A 23,078-nucleotide genomic window follows, 5' to 3' on the forward strand; every position below is an offset into this window, starting at 1 on the left:
TAATCTGACAAACACTTGTCCCTGAAACGAGCATTTCATATAGCAGTAAGATTACATGATACAAATATGAGGCTGGCATAAGTAATGACAGACAATGTGCACCTAATTCAGCATTTGCCTTGAAGCAATTATTTATTCTTCATGTGCATGAGTGTATATTCGAGTAAGAGCTTAACAAATGAAAACATTAGGTACGCTAACCATTAAGCTTTAGTAATGATCAAACAAGTCAAAACAATAGCATTGGCAAACTGCCCGGTCGGTGCACAATATGCATATGTGTGTAGATAAAATAAAATCGGGCACGCAATACAAATCTATGCAAATCCATGAGCTTGCACAATATCACATATCAAATTTCCTTTCCTGCCTGCAGAGTGTAAAAAGTTTGCCCTAGCCGCTGCACATTGCCCAGTCTAATATTACTGTAGACAGTTTTATGTGTGCAGAGCATGATGACTTAAACTATTAAAAAGTTTCGACGCAATGTGCCACAGCGCAATACTTTCAAGCTAATTTAGTTAGTGCGGTTTCATTTTAAAATTTACATTGCGAAATTTGTTGACTCTCCTAGGGCATCCAATGAAAAACAATGTTAAATCTTTAAATCAAATCAATGTTAATAAACGTGTTTAGATGCAAAACAGCTTTTAATATAATAGACTACTATTGAGCAATTTTGAAATCATCGTTGAACCTGATGAATATGTCATCTTTAAAAAAAAGTTCAACATACTTTGTAACATAGCTTGACAATGCCAGATTTTATCTGTTCCAGTACAGAAACTTCTATTAGCTTCATATGTACAAGTTTTACCACCCTACAAACTAATGTTAAATACTATGCGTTGATTTAATATTTATTGATGTCTAGATAGAGGGTCTACGGATCTTATGGATTATCAACTTATGGACTACAACACACACAAAAATCGCATCCAAACTGGATGCAAAATGCGAGCATCGAAACCCTTTGCAATCTCAAAGCAACATCAAGTTTAGTTTCAGCATCCCGAATTGAAGGCAAGTGAGAAAATAAAACAAAAATTTACGGAATGTACCTACCTTTTAGTTGAAATTAGAAAAAAATCGAACATTTCTGGGCTTTGCAAGTTTGCAATAACAAAAAAAAGCGTAAAACTTTTATTAAAACAGCACTTAAGACTCATTCTGGATAAAAACCAATTTATGGCACATGAATCTATCCATAGAACTAAGCAGCGTAACAACTCACCACGCAACAGCATACTTTTTCATGTTTCATAGAATTTTTGCCATGTATACAAACGTGAATGTGACAAACGTTGATCCTTTTTTAGTTTTCAATACCAAAAGTAATTGGTTATTAGACATTACTATTCAAGCCAACAAAATGAAGAGTTATACAGTCAACGTGCAAAATTTTGGTGAAGAACTCTCACAATACATTCTCACTTGCATTGTTTAAATCTAATCTTGTTACTCGTCAGTTTTAGACGCGTATGTAGATAGCAGATACTCGTTACACTTTAAGTTCGTTTGCTCATAGCTATAAAACTATAGCATACAAAGCCTTCCATACATAACAAAAGCAAATAGCACTACTGCCACTTACTTTTGAATAACCCGAATGCTTCTTGTTGGTTAATACGAAAGTAAAACAACCCAAGCAGTTTCCTGTGAGAGACTTCTGGGAGTAATTTTTGAGCTTTGTAGTTTCGATTTGAAAAAATACTTCAAAGACTTACTCGTTCGTCGGTCAATATACTGTACATGTAATTTTTAAATTTTTGTAAAAATAATTATTTACAATAAAACCATAAAAAAATTTTTCAATTTGTAAACTCAATGAATTACCACGTAAACATGGGAAAGCAATCCTTAAAAAGTGCTAATTGCTTCGGCAATGACGTGCCAAGAAATCTCATTGGCTGCATCGATGATTTCAAGCGGTAACCAGGACACATAAAAAGACGTCAGTTTCAACATCCTGTCTATCCAGATTTCGCTTTTTCGCATATGCATTTACACATAATGTTAAAAGACGTTGTTTTCTTATAAGTATGTGAAACAAATTAAGTTGCAACTAGCAAATGTTATTCTAATTGTGCTGTTAATTATCTATTTTTATAGTGCGTGATAGTGATATGTGAGGGTAGGAGAACGATGCAACGAGGATCTGTTTCCCGAAAGGAAAATAATTAGATCTCAGAGTCACTAGGATGTTGTTTCAATGTTCAGGTGTTCACATAATAACGAATATTTATTGAAAGTCAGTTTAAGACAGATGCTTACAGGTGCTAGCGATCTCAACAAGTGCCATAGTTTACCCTCAACTCTCTAGGAACAAATGAAATTCGTTTAATTTATTCTACACAAACGTGTGATGACTCTTTTTAAATACTGCAGGTAAATAATTATGCATTTCAAGAAAATTGTTATATCCTACAAATAAATGTGAAACTAAATGTAAATATTAAAGATTATACATGTAACAAACTTTACAATATTGTAGTAATCAATGACATGGTTTTTATTGTTGCTTTGCCTTAGATACAGAAGAGTAGGATGCTATGCGATTTGTAAAAACAGAGGTAGAGGCCGTTTTAAAAATACGTGATACGTGATAAATTAGGCAAAGTTTTATTTAACTTTACATGAATATTTTTTATGTTTGTCTTATTTACTTTTAATTTTTATCAACCTCATCGTACTCACTGATGAAGCTACAAGTTTCTTGAACATTTGCAAACATCAAATGTTGAAAATTAACTTGGATGTACAGTGAGATAATTGCTCAAATTTTACACTAAGCTAGTCAGCAATAATGACTTGACTGTGTTCAATATTATTTCAAAAATCAACTTCCAGAGAATAGTTCAAAATTGCAAAAGATATATATATATTGGTTTTTGTATGTTATTTAACTTTTACTGCTACTTACTGACTTTTCTACCTTCTTATGAAAGGGCAGCAGGCAAGCTTTCTTCAAGTGTGTCCTATGATTACCAAAACTGTAATTGAGTTGCCAATGTAACTGTTTTCATTGAATCTGTCTAGTCCAGCTTTTATATGTAGAAAAGACTCATGCAGTTGGGAATGAACGTTAACAACTCGTTATAACCTTCTAGAATAGCAGTGCGATACAAACTTGGGCATTACAAAATGCTGTAAAAGCATTTTTTACAACTGATGTAAAAAACCAACGGTTTTTATGACTCTTTTTAAGTAACTTTATTCTTATTGACATTCATTTTCGTCCGCCTTGACTTCTTTAGCTTCAATTTTGTGTAGATCAATTTTATCGGATGGAGTAGTGCAGGGCTACAAGAGTAATAGTTAACTAATGAACTACACAGATCAAGGACTAGTAGTTGTAAGTGACCTCCTTTGTTACTGAACTTAATTGAACACATATCATTGTAACCAGGTCGATAAGACGATCACAGTCGATTTGTCATTGGAATATAATTAAATTTCGTTTGGTATGGTGTCTCAGCAAAATACAGCCAAACATGGATAACTCGTCCACGGATAGCTCGAACACATGGTTAATTCGAACATTTCCTTTGGTCCGTTCCCACGTAATGATAAATTGCTATAGATAACTCGAACTCAACACTGTTAATTCGAACTGTTTTTTTGCCCAACGGCTACCGAAACGGTTGTTATCGCTTTAGAAAATCACTTTATTCAAAGCCATAGAGGTAAACTTCATCTTTTCATAATTCATAAGCGTCGTTATTACCACCATCGGCAAAATATTTTTGTCAACGACTTTTCTAAAAGTTTGGTGAAATTCGATTTATACTGCGATACGATGAATAGCACGGGCTAGCCGGGTCACGCGTGCAAAGATTTTCGCCACGCACATACAAAACAAAAATCGCATGTTGTTTTTGTTTTGTATGTGCGTGGCGAAAATCCCTGAGTGCGTGGCGTAACCCAGCTAGCCCGTGATGAATAGTTTTCCGACGTTGATTCCGTGTTGAATCAACGTCGGAATGTTGAATGTTTAAATCGTCTTAAAAATTCTTGTAATTAAACGTATACGTTGTCTGAGCTACAAAAAAACTATTCATCGTTTGACCTAAACACAGAATACGTGTGTACATTCAATAAGTATCTATTAAAAAAGCGTGAGTGATATAGAATGTACCGTAAAACCTCGTAAAACTTCTAATTGAACTGCCTCGGAGTGTTGCTCTTAACGAATCCCAGGTAAAGTAAGGTAATCTGCATAAACTTCAAGAAAAAACGGCAAAATTGATCGTGGGTAAAACCCCAAAAGAAAAAAATGTCTTTTCTTTTGAGCATTTCAACCACGATCAAGTTTTGCCAATGTCAATCTGAAAAACGTCCTGGCAATAACATCACCTCAAACAACAAACCAATCTCAAGTGATAGAAAAATCTCTATACTTTTTCATGAAAACGTTTTAAACTTTACATTAGAAGCATTTAATTTGAAACAAGCCATTTGTGCTTTTGATTTATATTATAGTTTGTATATGTACATGTATCTACTAATAAATAAGTAAATATATGGACTTGTGACAGTGCTCTGATAACTTGAACGCTCTGATAATTCGAACACTTTTGCTCGGTCCCTTGAAGTTCGAGTTATCCATGTTTGACTGTATTAAGTAACCTGATTGAATAACTTTTGAAATAGAGTTGATTCTTACCGCAGAGCACTGCCGACTTATAAAAAAACTTCTAGAAAATTCCACATCAATTGTGCAATCAAGTAAACTATGCAGCAGTCACAGCAAACCATGCTATATGGTCACAAACAACGCACGGTGCTAGCTTCCTATAGTAAGGTCATCAGAAGCAATAGCAAAGGTGGATATTCATAAAACCACATACACATCTTTATGCACCAAACATGGTCAGCTAAGCTCAAAATTTGTGACAGTCGTACAAGCGGGAGATAATTATTTGGTCAGTAGTTTCTTGTTCATATCTTCTGGTGTGTTCTTGTACATTCTTGAAATGTGTGACTCGATGAAACAAATCTCAAGTGGTTTGCTGTCCAAGATTTTAATATGAAATTTAACAGGTTCGTTAGTTGCATCAAAACCATGAAGTTGTCTGTTTCGAAGTGACACGCGTTAAAAATATAACATATTCTATCACAGAGTTTCATCTTTAGCGGTTATAAGATATCTAAAGGCACTCTGTTTCACAATTTAAAAAAGCTGTGAAACATCATCATAGATAATAAAACAAACCTACTCTCATACCAAGTATATGGAGATCTGACTGTTTAAACCATAACTGTCACGAACAACTTTTATTGTATGTATTATGTAAATCAGACACTCTGATTCCGATTTTTTCCTCAAAATAAAGATTAGTCAACTAACCTTCAAAGTCATTTAGGCTTTTTTAAAGCGTTTCAATATCCGTTTCGAAAACAACACAATCGGCATTGCAAGCTCCGCCCATAAATATGTGACGAAACCTAGCTTTTTCAAGAACGGAAGTTAGGAATGTTTAGTCCGATATAGAATAATAGAGATGGGTGTCTTAAAACCCATTATTATCTAAATCCAGCCTGTAAAATAATTTCAGTTTTTTATGAAAGGTATATAAACTATTTAAAATTGCTCGTAGCTTGTTACATGCCATTTAAATGGGCTGAACGCCGAGAAAAGTGAGCTCAAAAAGCGCGGTTTTATCACAAGCTAGCGTTGTTATCGCGCTTTTTTTAATATGCAATGCTAAATAGCTTATCTATCTTTCAAAAAAGACTGATATTATATTTAAGGCTGAATTTAGATATTAATGGATTTTAAAACACCCATTTCTATTATTCTAAATCGGTCTAAACATCCCTACGTATCTTCTGTTCCTAAAAAGCTAGGTTACGTCACGTATTTATGGGCGGAGCTTGTTATGCCGATCGAGTTGTTTTCGAGACCGATATTAAAACACTGTAAAAAAGCCTTCATTACTCTGAAAGTTAGTGAACTAATCATTATTTTGAGTACAAAATCGGAATCAGCGTGTCTGATTTACCTAGTAAATACAATAAAAGTTGTTTGTGACAGTTATGGTTTAAAGTAAAAGAAGTACAGTAACCTCTCACTTTTTACAGTAAATTGGCGCCATGATAAGTGAAAATCCGTGAAATAAAGCGCATAACTAATGAGGTCACCTTTTTATTAATTGTAAGAATTTTCACTTTTTCTTAGGTTTTATAGATGATTTAAATTCAGGGGCATTTAAGAGACAATATAAGGGCATCGCGAGCCCTTAGCACATTTACGCTTTACAAAACATAAAAGGAAAATCACGAACTGCAACGGCTGCTGGCTTGGTGATGCTCACGAAGGTATTTCACTGGCCAGAGTATGAAAGATGTCTATGTATTTTTAATTGTATTTATTTTCGTTAATGCTTAAATTCTGAATAAATCTTTTTTATCCTGCGAAGTACCGAAGCACGAATGGTGAACCTTCGGAGTAGTGAGAGTTTATTGTATATTACGATCTTGCATCGCAATTTAAACATGTTGCTGCAGTAAACTGTAACTGATAGTATATCATGATTAGACAAGAACACTTCAATACCTAATCTCAGGTGCAAAACATTAAAAACATTCCGTTGCTGTTGCAGACATGACAAAGAAAAAGGTCACAACAACATACAGACGTGAGTTTAGTCCTGAAAGATCTGCCACTCAGCCAGCGGCAGTTCGAAATTTTAGCGCCAATCTAAACTACCGTGGTTATAGGCGCCAAGTAGAGCATGGCCATCACAGGTCTCCGTTTATATGGGATGACTGGGAATATGAACTGGAGAATCCTCTTGAACAAGAAACGCCAGTGGAAGGTAAAACAGTTAGTTTCATGAAGCTGTTTTGCTGATATGTAAGTCAACTGTGGCAGGACTAATCTTTGGAACCGGAAAGCAATTGTTGGATTTCTGGTCCAACATAAACCATAGTCACTGCGATTTTGCTGGAAACTCGGTAATTTGAATTACGCTAAAAAAGGTAACTCACAAGTGTCAACTTCAGACACTTGATGAACCCTGATTTTATTTTCGGTCAAGCTGGCATGTTTCGAAAAATGGTGCATTCTCAGACAAGTCTTTTATGATGAACCTTTGCTTGAAGTCTGCTATCAACCCAGAGCTTGGGTGTTCATAAGCTGCAGTGTTCATGGACTAGAGCAGGGATGGCCAAATGATTTTGGCCATCCCTGCTCTAGTTTTTTTGGCCATGATCCGTTTCAGCCAAATCTGATGCATTAAATATCCACAACGAGCTGAAGATGTGCATTTTTATATTATACCATTCATAAATATGCAATTACTTTTGACTAAATTTATAATTTGACTAAAAATCAGTGACTAAATGTGCTGCAATGAAAATGTCTGATATCAGTGAGAAAAATGATGAGTGGGGCTTTGACTTCACAATACTATCAAAACGCTGTTTTTGCTACTTTTAGCAACTCTTAAAGTTTATGAAGATGAGTATTTGTGAGTCATGTTCTATGATTTATACTTTTTACACACTTCTTTGCTGAAAACAACGATTTTACAGAAATTCTAAGAAAAGTTTACCAATATTTTTAAACCAAATTTTAAAAAATACTTCAAAAAATCTTTTTGACAGGCAACTGGAAAGATCCACAAGAAATCTTCAAAAATCCGGATCTAGATGCGCCATTTGGCCATAGCCGGACTAGAGTTTTCATGAGTTACAGTGTTCATGAGCTGGATTGTTGTTGTACTGGAGTGTTCATGTACTGGAGTATTCATGAGCTGAAATGCTGATGAGTATTTCAGCTCATGAACATTTTGGAACAACACGTGTTCACGAGTTGGAGTGTCACTGAGTTTGGGTGTTGGTAGAACACAATTCTGCATTTGGCGCAAGCTGACTTTGTTGCAGCCATATCTCGATTCTACAGTTAGATAGGAAACAATATTTTTGAAGTATACCGGTAGTTGAAGTTTCACTTATATAGCTTTAATATTTTAGATAAATGTCGTCCAAAACGTAAAAAGAAGCCAGAAATGATTGTTCAATCGTCAAGTTCAGGCAGTGATAGCTCATCTGAAGGGAACCATTCAACAGGAAGTAAACAAGCACCGAAAGATTTGAGTCGCAGGCATACCTTATCAGACAGTGATAGCGAATGTGATTGTGGGGCTGACCTTCGCCAGGCTGGAAAAGTTCAAAGTAAGTTGACCATTAAAACTGTGCCATGCACCAAAGTGGACATGACAAGTTCCTAGTAGTTTGCATAGCTAGGATGTAGCCATTAAGGTCATGTTAATGGCCTCTATGCTTAAACATATATATATCAAATCAATTAAATAGCTTTTTAATACAGTCATTAATATCAAATCAATTCCATAACCTTTGCATTTAGTCATTTATATCAAATAAATTCCATAACCTTTGCATATAGTTAGTTATATCAAATCAGTTCAATAACATTTGCATACAGCTAGTTATATCAATCAATTCCATAATGTTCGAATATAGTTATTTTTATCAAATCAATTTACTTTCCTATGCATATACAGTGAAACCTCGGTTTTCGAACGACTTGCAGTTCGAACAAATCGGAGTCCGAACAAAAAATTCGAGAAATTCTTGCTTCGTAGTTCGAACAAAAATCGGAGTTCGAACGCCGGTACGACGCGTGAGTGGGTACGTGAGGGTGGGATGCCGAGCGGCGTACGGGTGTAGATCGCTCTTTCCGTGACCAACTGTTGTCGCATTGTCCGAGATTAAACAAATGTGTAGCAAATGGGCCGAGTTACAGAATTTCGTCGAACTCCACCAACCCGATAAAGCTGCAGCCACCAGAGTCATCAATGACTTTAATGACACTATCATGAACCACTTCCGGAAAGTGCTAAAAAGAAGGCAGAAGCAAGTGTCATTGGATAGATATTTTAAGAGAAAAGAACATCCTGTAGCCGAGTAAAAAATCCTATTCATAATTCTTTTCTTTATCCTTTTTTTATTTTTACACGTTCATGTTACCGTAATCTTTCGTATGGAAGATTATGACAACGCGAACGTACGATTAGCCTGGGTTACATTTATGTTTATGGTATTTGTGTCTTTGCCATTTTCTGAGATATACATTGCTTTTTATGTGTTGGTCAGCATTTTAATGTGCAATTTCATGCATAAAATAATGTATAAAATACTAAAAAAGTAAAAATTCAGGGTGTTGGAATGGATTAAAACTTATATATATTAATTCTAATTGGAAAACCTGTTTCGGATCTCAAACAACTCGGTTTTCGACCAACGTTCTGGAATGGATTGTGTTCGAGAACCGAGGTTCCACTGTAGTCATTTATGACAAATCAATTCCCTAACATTTGAATCTTATCATAAATATAGAGTCAGTTCAATGGACCTTGGTATAATCATATACATACATGTATATCAAATAAAATCTATAAAGAGAAAAATGATCATTTATTTCAGCTATTGATTTGTATAAGCAGTAAATAAGCCTCGCTAACCAACATACATGTATCTCTGGCCAAAACATTATTTAGTTAAATCTTGCAAGGTTAGTGACATACATGTATATGTCTTACATGGATGCGTAAATGACAAAGAGTTATAGATAGAATTATTTTAATTCTATACTGTTTCCTTTTCTGTGACAATACAGACGGTCCCCTACTTACGAACGAGTTACGTTCCGAACGATTGTTCGTAAGGTGTATTTGTTCGTAAGTTGCTTCAGTGCTATATTTTGTATTATAATTTATGCTTAAGGCCTATATAAGTATATTGAAGGTTTATATAAGTATGTTTAAGGCTTGTATAAGTAACCTGTATTGGTTTGTACTGAAAAAAAATTTAATGAAATGGAGAGAATACTGTGGTAGACGCCGGGCCATGACACTGCATTTATTATTTATTGTATGTGTTGTCCTTTTTTATTATATCGTTGTTTTAATCGTTATGCTATCACTTATCGTTGTTGTCTTTTTTTGTATGTGTTGTCCTTTTAATATATCGTTGTTTCACTCGTTATGCTATTGTTATATGTGATATCCCGTCATAACACTATCACTTATCGTCACTTATATTGTTGTCATACCAACGCGCTAGCGGTCCTATTTATTCACCTTGTTAGCCGGTGTTTTTACTGTTTGTCGTTAGCCAGAACGGTTGCGCGCTCATATAAAGAGCCTACACCCCAGTAGGGGTGTAGGCGATGTTGGGCCATTGACGTGGGTTACACGGGAGCCATCGTCTGTAGTGGGAATGCTGGCACATTGGCCAGCATCTTGGGCCGGGCTCAAGGATCGATCTTGGATTGAATAAGGCGGCTGTTAAACCCTTTCACTAGCGATGTGGCTGAAGAGATTACTGCATGCAAGGGAGACTATGAGAGGCTCTGCAAACTGGAGCAGCTGGCTTCGACGGACCTACTTATTCACATACTTGGCGCTTGCGCTGCCCGCCTGTATGAGATGATGAGGGTCAGTGAGGCTTCCCAGCAGGAAGTCATGAAGACTGACTTGACAGCTGGGCATGCCATACTCAAGCAAGAGGCATGGTGTAACTTTGTCATCTGCCAGCTTGAAGCAGGTAAAACAGCAGGTTGATGCATACCTGATTGGAGCGATATTCAAAAATTTAATATGTATTTTTAGGCGCTCATATAGGCACTCATATATGTAGGCGCTCATATATGACCCCTACTGGGGGTCATATAAAGGAGCGCGCCCATTTAGTTGAGCAGAGCAGATAGCCGTACGCTCCTCGGCTAGTGAAATTTCCTTCGCTAATAAAAAGCTGAATGAAACTACTCGCACTCTCTTCTCTTTATTTATGAGTCTAGATCGTGCCATGTGAAGGCCAGCAAATTCCTTTACAATACGTACAGTAAAAATAAAAAGTTCTTTGCGCATTGGAGATACGTTCACGCACTTATGCACTGCAACGAACTGGGCAGAAGAAGGTGGATGCTGGGTGGTGCTTCTGAGTAGTGCCTCTTTCTGCCGCTAATACGTCGGTAATACCGTCGGTATTAACGGCGGACATACGCGCAGACCTGTTCGTATGTACCATTGTTCGTTACTCGAATGTTCGTAAGTAGGGGGACCGTCTGTAATTTAGCGTAACTATTTTTACTAATAGTTTTGGCTCCCAAAAGATAGATCTTTCTATTAAGACTACGATTGAAAACTGCAAAAACTCATAGACAAAACTGCCATGTAGCCTATAATCTCGAATGCAATCCATGACTGGTGTGCCTGTCTGGTGCTGAGCCAGATGGCTGCCTTTATTTTATCTTACCTAATAGGCCCAGTGGCTTGCTTTAATCTATCTCAATGGTTGTCAGACTATGCAACACTTGCAAGACTCTCGTCATATCTCGGATTTTACACAGGTCCACCTGCGCGGTTCCTCTCAGACACCATCTCAAAGTCCTTGAAGAAGGTTTCTAAGAGATCCGCACAGGTTGAAGTTGATGGGCAAAGGCCAAAGTCAGCCCCCATAGATGATTCTCCATTTGTTCAGTACGGCGCTGGGGACTCTGAGGAAGAAACAGGAAACAAAAGGACTCACAATGTCTTGTCACGTCAAGGGGTAAGCTGAAGTAAAAAAGTTTTTTGTCATCCTGTAAAAGTGCTGGCAAGAAGTGTAGAAGTACAACCACTGACAGACACAATGCATTTGTTGTTTTAAATAGATATATATCAACTGATTTTTCACAATGATGTTCAGCCACATGTTCCACAAACCCATTTAAAGTTGAACTAACACAAAAATTTTATACATCTTAACACAAAGTATCCGTATTTTTTATCATTTGTGATAGTTTTTGATGCGTGAGTTGATCTGACTGCCAGGATGTTTCAAGTTAAAATTGATAAAACTTGATTGCGATTAAAACGTTCAGATCAATCAAAAGTGCTAGTATGATGTCTATAATTACCAAGAGGCCGACAAAATAGAGACGCAGAACACTTCAACTTGAATGCAATAGCTGATATGAACTATAGCAACTAATGATGTCATTCTGTACATTTTTTTTCTGAGCATTTTAATAGTGATCAAGTGATATCAATTTTAATCTATAAACATTCGCGCAATCAGATCACCTCATACATAACTCACGAATGATAGAAAAATATCAATACTTTCTGATATAATCTCCATAAAATTGTTTAAGTTGGTCTTTAACGATACGCAATTGCAGCGTTCCATTCTTTGGTGCATCCATACATGAAGATTAGTACCCTAGTAGTTTAGCGTGCTGTGAGAGAATGTCCACTGTAATAACTATATGTACAATTATTCTGAAATACAGCAAGGTGGTCGAGCGGCATAGACTGAATGTCCGAGTTCAAATCCATATGCAATGCAATCTTTTTTCCAATTTCCAACCATGGTTATGGGTGGACAACTCTTATCGTAGTAAGAAGATTATTGAATAAATAAACCATTTTTATTTCCGCAGTAAACTGGAGTAGAAACTCCTTTTTAAATAATCGGCTATTGATTAATGGTCTTGATCGTTCTTATATATTTTATTTCATTTAGGTCTACCCGACTGCATTGGAAGCTAGAAACCGACATGTAGTAAGCAAGAGATTGCGCTCTCCTGCTCGAGAGTGTAAAAGTAAGACAACTCTGCATGATCCTAAATTTGATATACAAATGAATAAACAGACATCCAACTGGCAGTCCGAGTATAACAAGCGATTCAGGCAGTATCTGACATGTCATTATAAGTAATAACATCAACCCTCTTTATTGACTGACAAGCCATGGCGGGTGTCTATCAATTGACACAAGCGAACCTTTTAGAGAATGCAATAGCATATATTTTGCTACATAGGACTTTGCCTTGACTCAATTTTTTTGCTGTTAAGAATTTCATTTGCTTTCAAGTTGTTCTGAGTGTTTTTCTGTAAAAATAGTCTAGTTGTATATTTATCTATATATTATGATAGTCATTTATTAATGTCGACTGCCGAATTAGCATTTTAGATGACTCCAAAGATACTCACAATCTGGAGAATTTGCTGCCTTATAAATGATCTTAGTGTTTTTTGCCTTTTCATCTTCTGTTGTAAGGTTAACATATATTTTATTATTATTATTTGCTCAATGAATTTACTGCTTATATTTATTTTTAATGCTTTGTGCTACTTTATGCGAATACTTCATTGTTTATTGCAGTTGTTTTTATTACTAATTATTGCCTGTTAGAGTCAGCTAAAGAGAGATGATGCAGTGTCTTTGTCTGTGCTTTTTAACTAGTGATGACATGAGCACCTCCTTGTGCTAGCCTTTGACCAAAACATAAAATCATAAATAAAATTAGTGTATTTTCAAATAAGTGAACGGTTTGTAGGCTTCTCTTTTTTCTTAAAACACAAGCTAGGATGGTTTAGAGTGTTACAGTCTGTTAAATTACCCAGATAGGATGTTTCTTTAGACTTGTAACAACACGGAGGACATGTACCAGCAATGTTTCGCTTACAAATACAGTCAAAGTAAATGAAAGAAGTGATTTTCTAACAGCTAAGTAGGAAAAATGGAAAAATGTTATAATTTGTTTACTGTTCCTGTTATACAAATATTTCAATAGATTATATAATATAACAGTTATTTTATGTAACGTTGTAAACGAATATGCTATGTGGAACACATCCATAAAACTGCTAATCATATCTGCGTATGAGGTCAAAATGGTCAAACCATTTTCTTTGCAATAATTATTGCATTATATGCAATTGATTCTGTCAGATTATTAACAAGAGCAGGCAAGTCTTAAGTTACTTACATGAGAGTAGTCATTATAGACAAATACTCTGGTGTTAGTAAAACACACTTTGCTGTTAATAAACTTATTATAGTGTTGTACAAGTCAGTGCTGAGTGGCCACTTGCAAGAGGGCTTTATGTACAGGTTGTCTTATACTAAATAAGTTATTATAGCTCTCGTGCACAACGTGCTGTTCTTTACCTTGATATGGAAAGTAATTCTTTGCCTCGTAGTTCTAGCTTCGTAGCTGACAGTTCTTCACCCTGTTTTACTAAGCTTTGCTCTGCGCTCTTAATTCTCCCCATAACACTGGAGCACAGTAGATTGTATAGCAAGTTTTGCGTGTTAGTCCATTTGGTTTATAAAGTCAACTGGCATTTGTAGCTATTCACAGGAAAACTAGACTTTGCAAATTCTTCACAACATAGCATATGCTCTTAACATTTCCTTGCAATATAGAACCAGTTTATGCATGTATTTTTCTTCCGGTAGTTCAAGCGAACAAAAGATGAAACGTGAAGCATGTGTATTTTACTGATCACCAGTAAAACATTGGCAAGTGTAATAAGTATGTGCATAATTATTCCATTGTATGGCAATCAGGCCGTGTGGCTCAGTGGATAGCAAGTTGGCAGAGCTGGGGTTTGGAGTCCTCATAAATGGCTCGTGACTAAATGACATAATTCCAACGCAAAGCATTTTTTCGTTCCTAAAACTTGATCGATATAGCTGGGCGTACAGATGACAAACAAACACTTAGATTTATATATATAGATGACTAGCAAAATGCCCAGCATTGCATAGGTATTAAAAATCAGCTTATAGACAATGAGAGGTAACGTAGTTGCTTGTCACTTGCTATTAGTCTGGCACGTCGCCAATGGATAATTTGAGTAAGCTTACTAATAAGAGCTAACTACTTGCTCTCACATTGAGCACCCATAAAATGACGCTACCACTTTCCATGACGTTGCACCATAACAGAGAGGGGTAGCAAATTTGCACCCATATAACGAGATATACCGCCTAATGAATCCACCAAGCTCGTGTGGATTAATTGGTAAGGGATTAGACTGGCAAACGGGAGGGTCCGAGATCAAATCTTCTGCGATACAGGATTTTCATTCTAAGATTTTAATAGCTACAGCCGGATATACCAAAGGTCAAGCACACACACATACAAAATTTTAGAAATATATATATATATATACTAGTGGAATGCTCAGCATTGCACGGGCATTAAAAATCCTATTTTAAACAATGAGAGATAATGTAGTTACCTGCCACATGCCATTATCCTGGCACATTGTCAATGGCTAATTTGAGTAAGCTTACTAATTAGAGCTAACTACCTGCTCTTACGATTGAGCATGCATAAAATTACGCTAATTCTCTCTATGCTCTCCATGGCTTTAGCTCTACTAAAGCCATAAGATGAACCTTTCTTTGGACAGCTTTGTTTAAGTCAGTAAAATGGACGCATACTCTAACATCTCCAAATGGTTTCTGTACTACAAGCAATTGGCTACACCACTCTATAAAAGTTGCTCCAAATGTCATCTCATCTCTGTTCCATAAATAAGATGACAATTTTGGACAACCTTCTCTTTCTATTTAGTTTTCAATTTCTCTCTAGGCGGTAGAGGAACAGATCAGGAGTATGGATAGATGTAAGCTTAATAACTGGTCTCAATGTTATTGTAAAGGAAACCGCTGGAAACCATTGTCGCTGAGAATCTCCGCTACAGTATAAATCATTAGCTCTTAACTTAACTTTTCTGCTCCACAGTCAAGTTTTCTGGCTTCTAATTACATACGCTATTTCATGATGTTTACGATGTTTGTCGACTAGTTTTGCTTTATTATAAAGCAAAACTAATCGACATCTAAAAACATCAGTGCCTATAATAGGCACTGATGACATCTAATTTCTGGCTGTCAGGACTGTATAACTGGATAAATAGTCTATGCAGTATCATTCCTTTAATCCATGGCTCTTTACTGTTTACCACTGTCATCTGTCACTGAAATTTGTGCCTGCCATCCACTGGCTTCTCCAAACACTATTTCCCCTAAATACACAAATTTGCCGTTCGTTTTGCTAATATCCTCCACCTTCTACAGCGCCCTTTGACAGCACATTTTAGCGGTCATCAACTCCATGCATTAATAGCATTCTACTTTTTAGCAGGGCATTGTGCTTTTGATTGGCTTAAGTTTCTGCGGTGTGAACACATTTTTCCTGCCTACTTTTGCTGCTAGCTTACCAATCTGGGTTGGCTTTTTGGGCTGTTTGTTTTGTTTCCATTGTTTAGGGTTTGATTGAACAGTATTATAGACCATAACAATAGCTAAGTGAACCATAGACCTCATTGCAGCAGCAACTACATACTTCTGCTCAGAGTCACAGCACTTTCAAAGTTAAAGTGTTATCTTCTGGTATTAACTTTTTATTGAGCATATTATTTCAAATGCTAAGAACTATTCTGTTCTGTAAAATCTCATCCGCTAGCATTCTCCAACTCTCCCAGCTTGATAGTTTGTATATCCACATCTGTTAGCCAGCTTAAGAATGCCTGTGTAGAATGTACCAAAATTTTCTCCATCGAGTTGGGATCGCACGTTGAACACACGCTACACACAAATAATATTTTTGTCTCCTACACAGTACTGCTCCAGAATTTGCAGCATAAATTTTTAGTTTTTATCAGTGACCACTGAATTAAGAATTCAGCAACTCAAGTTGCTGCTGCACCTGAAGTAGGTGTTAAGAAATTACTCTGGTAGTCCTCCGGTCCGCTGTCAAGTTTGGACAGCACATGATAGAATATCCATCTGCTTTCTGTTTTTGAATCTCCTGAATATAACTTCAGCTGATTAAGCCTGGTTCCCATATACGTCGCAAAGCACCGGCGACAGCACGCAGGCTATTAGCGATGAAATGGGAACGTATGCGCCGGGTACCGCCGAGGACTGCCGGTAGTTGCCAGCGGCATCGCAATAGTTTATTACGATATTATTAACGATGTGGCTTTTATGTGAACAGATCCCGCCGAGCATAGCGTCGCAAGCGTTTTGCTGCGCATGTTACCGCCGGAGTCTCGCAATCGATATGGGAACCAGGCTTTACTCAGTCAATAGATAGAGCTAGCTAGACGTACACTTGATAGCAAGTGTAGGCTGTATGATTATGCAAAAGGTTTGTCATGATCTTCAAATATGCATAGTAAGAGTATTAAGAGTGGCTGCTGGAAAGAGTGTGAGCAGTGCCGGTAGCATGACACATGAACACTTGATTATGTCAAGATCATAATGCTGCCACAGTAGGCTGAAATTATAGGATCACCAAGGCAATGCTGACTTTAATAATCCTTGTTTTGCAGTTGTAATATCCTACCGAGGAAAATAGGTTTATATTTTTATGGAACAGTTCAAGCTGGTCATATTTGCACAGAAAGTCTTGCCTTTCACCACACAAATGTACTTGCTGGTGCAGCAGAGCTAAAAGGCTAATAGCTTTGGAGGCACCACAGGTCAGCTAGGACAAGAATCCCAAGTGTTGAGCTGGACACTATCTGAGAAGTTGACTGTCACCAGCTGCCTGGACCACAGGGCAAATATTTTTTCTTCGCTGCTAGGTGGTCACTCGTCAACTCTGATCAGTTTGACATGAATAGTTGGTGTTAAATGTGTTACTAGGCTTTTAAGGAAAAAGCCCACTTTTTTAAACACTGATAATTTTTTCCATAACATGAAAAAAACTATCAACTTTAAAGGGACAACACAAATATATTTGCGGAAGAAGTTGATGGGACAGAATCATAAATGGGAGCCAATCACTATACAAACTAAATGGTAGCAAGTGCACTGATGTGAACTCTACCAATTACAAATAAATATTGTATATATTTGATAGACTACACAATTAACTGTTTTATCTACACAGCGTGACATTGGCTAGAAGCTATTGTGGCACACTGAATGGTTGTGCATGGGCCCATTTGAAATCCAAATAATGAAAGGCTCAATAGAATATTTCAAATTGCTTAGTTGGTTAAATCAGTGTAAAAAAGCTTGTCAGCTGAATGGCAACTAGTCAGAAACTTGGTGCTTTGGTGCATCAGACGAAGTTTGCAAGTTCTCAAAATGCTGATGCAAGCGAACCTTTGCAGTTTCTTTTCCTCTGATGACCAGGTAACTTGCAAAGCTGGCTTACAGATAAATATGTCAATTTGAATAAAAGCTATGCAAGCCAAAACTATTTTAAGTGTACCATCTTTTTGTATACCATAAATATAATTTTCATTAAAATACTAACATTTTAGTTCATTTTATGAATTTTTTTGAAGATCAAAACTAGCAAACAAGAATTGACCCCGTATGTAAACATTGTAGGGCATGTAATTCCAGTAAGAACAAGCATACTAACTCATCACACTTTCACCAATAAGTTATTCAGTCAAATAAGAGGCATGGTCTTAGAGTTTATATATGGTATGTTGAACAGCTCACTACAACAATCAGCTTATTTTGATATCGTTAGTTGGTTGAGCTTTATTTTAACTTTTAAACTTCAAATATTTTAGAGCATAAATACAAACTTTCACTACTACAGCAAAAGGCTGAGTACAAAATACTTTGATTACTGTGAAGATTTCGTCTATTACGGCGTGATGATCCCATCTACAAAAAAAAAATTTGTTGTCTTTTTTGAAAATTTTAAATGCATCTATTACTGAATAGCTACCAAGTTAAGCTGAGCTTGTGCTAGAGCTGGCCTAAATATGAACTAATCACAAAACTTCAAAAAACTCTTTTAAAGAATATAATTACAATAAAAATTTTTACGCTGTGAACACTTTTATAATAATCTTTACGAGTGCAAATTATTTTCATACGTGAAAGTAATTGGATTTTACTCTTTACTTCTAAAAGTTGCATGAAGTGGTACTCTATCAGTTTGTTGACATTATTTTGCCTCATGTGATTTCAGCGTTGCTATGTTTTAGGCTTTTGTATATATAACATAGTCAATACTTACCGAGTTTTTACCAAAAACCCTATTTTCATTATAGCATCTCTGTCTCATCAGAGTTGGCTAAGAGCGAATGTCTACAATATTTAAAAGCATCTCAACTTCTCATGTATAAAATATATGTTGAAAGTATCTAAACCAATCATGGCAGAGTCTGTGTCTTGTTGGTAGCAATATTTGAAAAAGATATAAAATGGTATTATATCATTAGATTTTACTTTGCTTTCAATAAAAAAGCTGCATTTTAGAATAAAATTTTATAGCAATAAACAGAGAAAATATTTGCAAAGCCATCAAAAAGAGGTATTTAAAAAACCACATGCACCAGATGACCTTGCCTAAGCAATTGTTTGTACGACAAAAATTGAAATTGATACATCTCATTTCCACTTATGTTCAAATAAACATGAGTGTAAATCTTTTTCTTGTTATTCGTAGTTTTGAAATGACTACAATTGTCTTTCTTGTCAATTAAAGTTACGTTTTGTTTAATCAAGTTGAACATCAAGTTGAGATTATAGAGTTGATCTTCCAAGACCAATAAAACTTCTAGAGAAGTGCTCAACATGAACAACACGATGATTTCTTATAACAGCAAGCTTTCAGTATCGGTACGCAGAGATATTAATTTACATTGTAGATTAAGAGGTAGATTAATTAAAAGATAAAAATTTTGAATTTACATGACATAATAAATCATATATGTTTTTTAATTTAATAAATTTCACTACAAAATTTTATTTGTACAATAAATCATTACAGTATTATAAAGCAATTAATTCAATAAAAGAATTACCATAGTATTTGGACCATGGGTGTTATAACAGGAGCAACAAGTTTAGCTAGTTAGTAATTAGTCATCTTTCCTAGTAATATGTACTACTATGTACTAGTACTATCTACCTAGTACTACTATGCAATGATATCTAAACACAATATAATATACAATGGACAAACCTTTTTCTGAGAGCTTGCTCATCAACCATGGTACCCGATGCTCTCATTGGACAGAAATAATTAACAATTAGTGACTGAAACACTGTGGAACAACTTTTCAGTTACATTACAAGTAAGTTCCCAATCGCAGTTATTTTCATGTTGACCTTCACATATATAAAATTGTTGATATACGACAAACTGCAATTTACGTAACAAAAACTTCATACATGCTTTGAGAGTTGTCTTTCCTTATAAGCTGTAAATATTACACCTATCAACTAGTGATAGCTTTCTACAGTGTGGGGTAAAAATTGCAAGTAAAGGTAAAAACTTTCAGTTTCATACAAGTGTGAAAGTTTATACATCAAACTTACAGCAGCTATCAATGACGATGAATAGAAATTCACTGGACACCTGTTAGCACTTTTACAACGTTCATCACATGACACCTTACATTCTCTTCCAGGTTCATTTTTAGAAGGAGATATGTCCTCATAGCCTACAACATAAACAAAAGTGGAGCACTGACTTGCAAACCTGTAAACTAATGAACTTCAATATAACATAGCAGCACAACCAAAGCTAGTCATTTAACTAACGTAGAATCTCAGGCTATACATAGCAAAATGACTCATATATGATCGAGTTTAAAACTTTAAGTTTGCCTAGGAACTTTTTTGGCTATATTTAATCAAAAATTTATATATCTGTAATGGGAAACAATATTGCTGTCTCAGAATGTTTCTTCAATTGACTCACAAAATATAAACTTCTGAATTAGTAAGGCTTGAGAACTCTGGTGGTCTTGTTCGAGTATGCATCTTGGCATAAGCCCTATCTGGTTTACTAAGCCTTGAAACCCACACTGATTTACTGTTATATAAGCACTAAGTATGTGTGACCTTGAAGCAATGTTATGGGTGGTCTAGCTGGTGTTATCTCTATGACTCATCAGTACTGATCAAGCAGCCTAGCTAAGCAGTCGTCTTGAATTATCCTTGTCAACACTCGTACAGTTGTAACATTCTATGTATATTCTATGCATCCGTGGCTTCTAACTCTACTAATCACGTGGCTACAATTATAATATTATGTGTTAGCTTTATCAGCTTTGTATAATATTATGAGTTAGCTTTATTAGCCTTGTATTATACTGTGTGTTAGCTTTATCAGCTTTGCTTTATCAGCTTTGTTTATAACTACGTGTCTTGTACTGAAACTTTCTCTTCTGGTCTAGACCTGCAAACAATAAACTGCGTTTCAATTCTCCAAGCAATATTCCTTACTTGAGCAACTTAGGACCAACATATTACATGGTGTCAAGAGTCTGCCTACTAGTCAATCATGGACAGTGGACTGAGGAGGCCACAGCAGCTATCATTCGAGGGAAATGTGTCTGAAAACTGGAGGATATTTGAGCAAGAATATGACATTTATGTCAATGCCATATATAGTGACAAACCAGAGGCTGCCAGGGCGTATATGCTGCTCAACTTGGCAGGGCCAGAAGCAATAGAGAGAGAACGGTCGTTCACGTACAATGAAGCTATAACAGAAGATGCGGAGCATGGGATTGTAGCTGTACCTCAAGAAACAAGGGAGCAGGTAGCAACTTTAAAGCGGAAGTTCAGAGAGATCTGCAGGCCGATCACCAATGTAATCCTAGAACGCCATCGATTTAATGCACGCAGCCAAAAGGAAGGTGAGCCGTTCCAAACTTTCTTAGCAGACATTAGAACTAAAGCTGCGCAATGTGATTTTGGAGACTTGCAAGATGAGTTGTTACGTGACAGAATTGTATCCGGTATTCGTAATGATAATGTACGTAAGCAACTACTCAGAAACAGTGACCTAACACTAGCCAAAGCTATACAAACTTGTCAGATATACGAGTCTTCAGAGCAAAACGCAGCCGAGTTCAGTAAACCGATCGTAGACGTAGTAAAACGCAAATCGTATACGCAACACCTGAGTAACAGTAACACTAACTGTAGTAGTAATCACGCTAAATCATCAACGCGACCCAGAACTGCAAGTAGTCATAACACTTCGTCATGCCGTAACTGTGGGAAACGGCACCCACCGAAACAGTGTCCAGCATATGGTCGTAAATGTAACAATTGTGGTAAACTCAATCACTATGCAAAGCTGTGCAGGTCAGGTGCAAAGCAGCCAGGAACTGTAGATGAACTCACAGAATCGTGTCACGAAGAGTTCCGCATCGAAACAGTATCACTGCCGGGTAACAATCGTGGAGATATACGAACTCATTTTACTGTCAATGACACCACGCTAGATGTTAAGATTGACACAGGTGCAAAAGTAAATGTAATCTCGCTCGATCAAGTACGCCGTATAGGACTACACAGTAAAATTGACCGATCACGTACTAGCACACTACTAGGCTTTGGAGGTGCTCAGACAGTAACAGTAGGATCTGTAGTTATACCGCACCCTCAGGCGAAATTGCGATTCGAAGTAGTCGATAGTGACGCCAGATGCCTACTAGGACTTAGTGACAGTATACGATTAGGACTTGTAACACTCAGTCAGGAGGTATTCGAAGTAGAGCAAAAGCCGCAGGCTCCAGCCAAGCTACTAGAAGACTATCCAGAGTTATTTGATGGCAAACTAGGTACACTGCCATGTAACTACAAGATAACGATAGATCCGGAAGTAGCACCAGTCATTCGACCTGTCTGCTCTGTACCAGCGCCTCTACGTGACAAAGTAGAAGCAGCTCTAAACCGACTAGAGGATCGCGGGATTATCACCAAGGTAACCGAACCTACCGACTGGGTATCCGCACTCGTAGTAACCGCCAAGAAGGACAGTAACGACGTACGTATCTGTATCGACCCGGGTGACCTGAACAAGGCTATTAAACGACCTCATCACCCACTTAAGACAATCGAACAGGTAGCAGCAAACATACCTGGAGCTAAGCATTTTACAGTAGTTGACGCGAAAGAAGCTTTCTACCATATACCACTAGAAGAGAGCTCGTCATACCTTACCACGTTTGGTACACCGTTTGGCAGATACCGATATCTGCGTATGCCGATGGGACTCTGCTCGTCCTCAGACGTATATCAGCGCGCTATAGAACAGCTGCTGACCGACTATCCGTGCCAAATAATAATGGATGACATTCTTATAGCTGGTAAGACTGAGGATGAACACGACTCCAACGTCAGGAGAGTAATGACACGACTGCAGGAGATAAACCTCAAACTGTCGCCACGTAAATGCAAGTACAAGACGACAGAAGTCCGATATGTAGGGCACGTATTAACTAATCAGGGACTGAAACCTGACCCTGCTAAGGTCAAGGCAA

General features: G+C 36.7%; 2 protein-coding genes across 4 annotated transcripts in view; one reads left to right on the plus strand and one right to left on the minus strand.

Annotated features, from left to right (window-relative positions):
- Positions 1–1,620, minus strand: part of LOC137399459 (tight junction protein ZO-1-like) — a 64,134-nt gene extending 62,514 nt beyond the window's left edge. For all 3 annotated transcript variants that reach the window (XM_068085586.1, XM_068085585.1, XM_068085588.1), the window contains exon 1: positions 1,595–1,620. The gene's annotated coding sequence lies outside the window, so the exon portion shown is untranslated. The remainder of the gene's footprint in view (positions 1–1,594) is intronic.
- Positions 1,621–1,971: 351 nt separating this feature from the next.
- LOC137400095 (centriole, cilia and spindle-associated protein-like) lies at positions 1,972–13,283 on the plus strand. Its single transcript, XM_068086403.1, has 5 exons — positions 1,972–2,040; positions 6,606–6,821; positions 7,981–8,181; positions 11,381–11,580; positions 12,538–13,283. The coding sequence occupies exons 2-5, from the start codon at positions 6,608–6,610 to the stop codon at positions 12,730–12,732; spliced, it is 810 nt and encodes a 269-aa protein (XP_067942504.1). The 5' UTR covers positions 1,972–2,040; positions 6,606–6,607; the 3' UTR covers positions 12,733–13,283.
- The last annotated feature ends 9,795 nt before the right edge of the window (positions 13,284–23,078 follow it).

Source organism: Watersipora subatra, chromosome 7, assembly GCF_963576615.1.
Source record: "Watersipora subatra chromosome 7, tzWatSuba1.1, whole genome shotgun sequence".
Taxonomy (NCBI): domain Eukaryota; kingdom Metazoa; phylum Bryozoa; class Gymnolaemata; order Cheilostomatida; family Watersiporidae; genus Watersipora; species Watersipora subatra.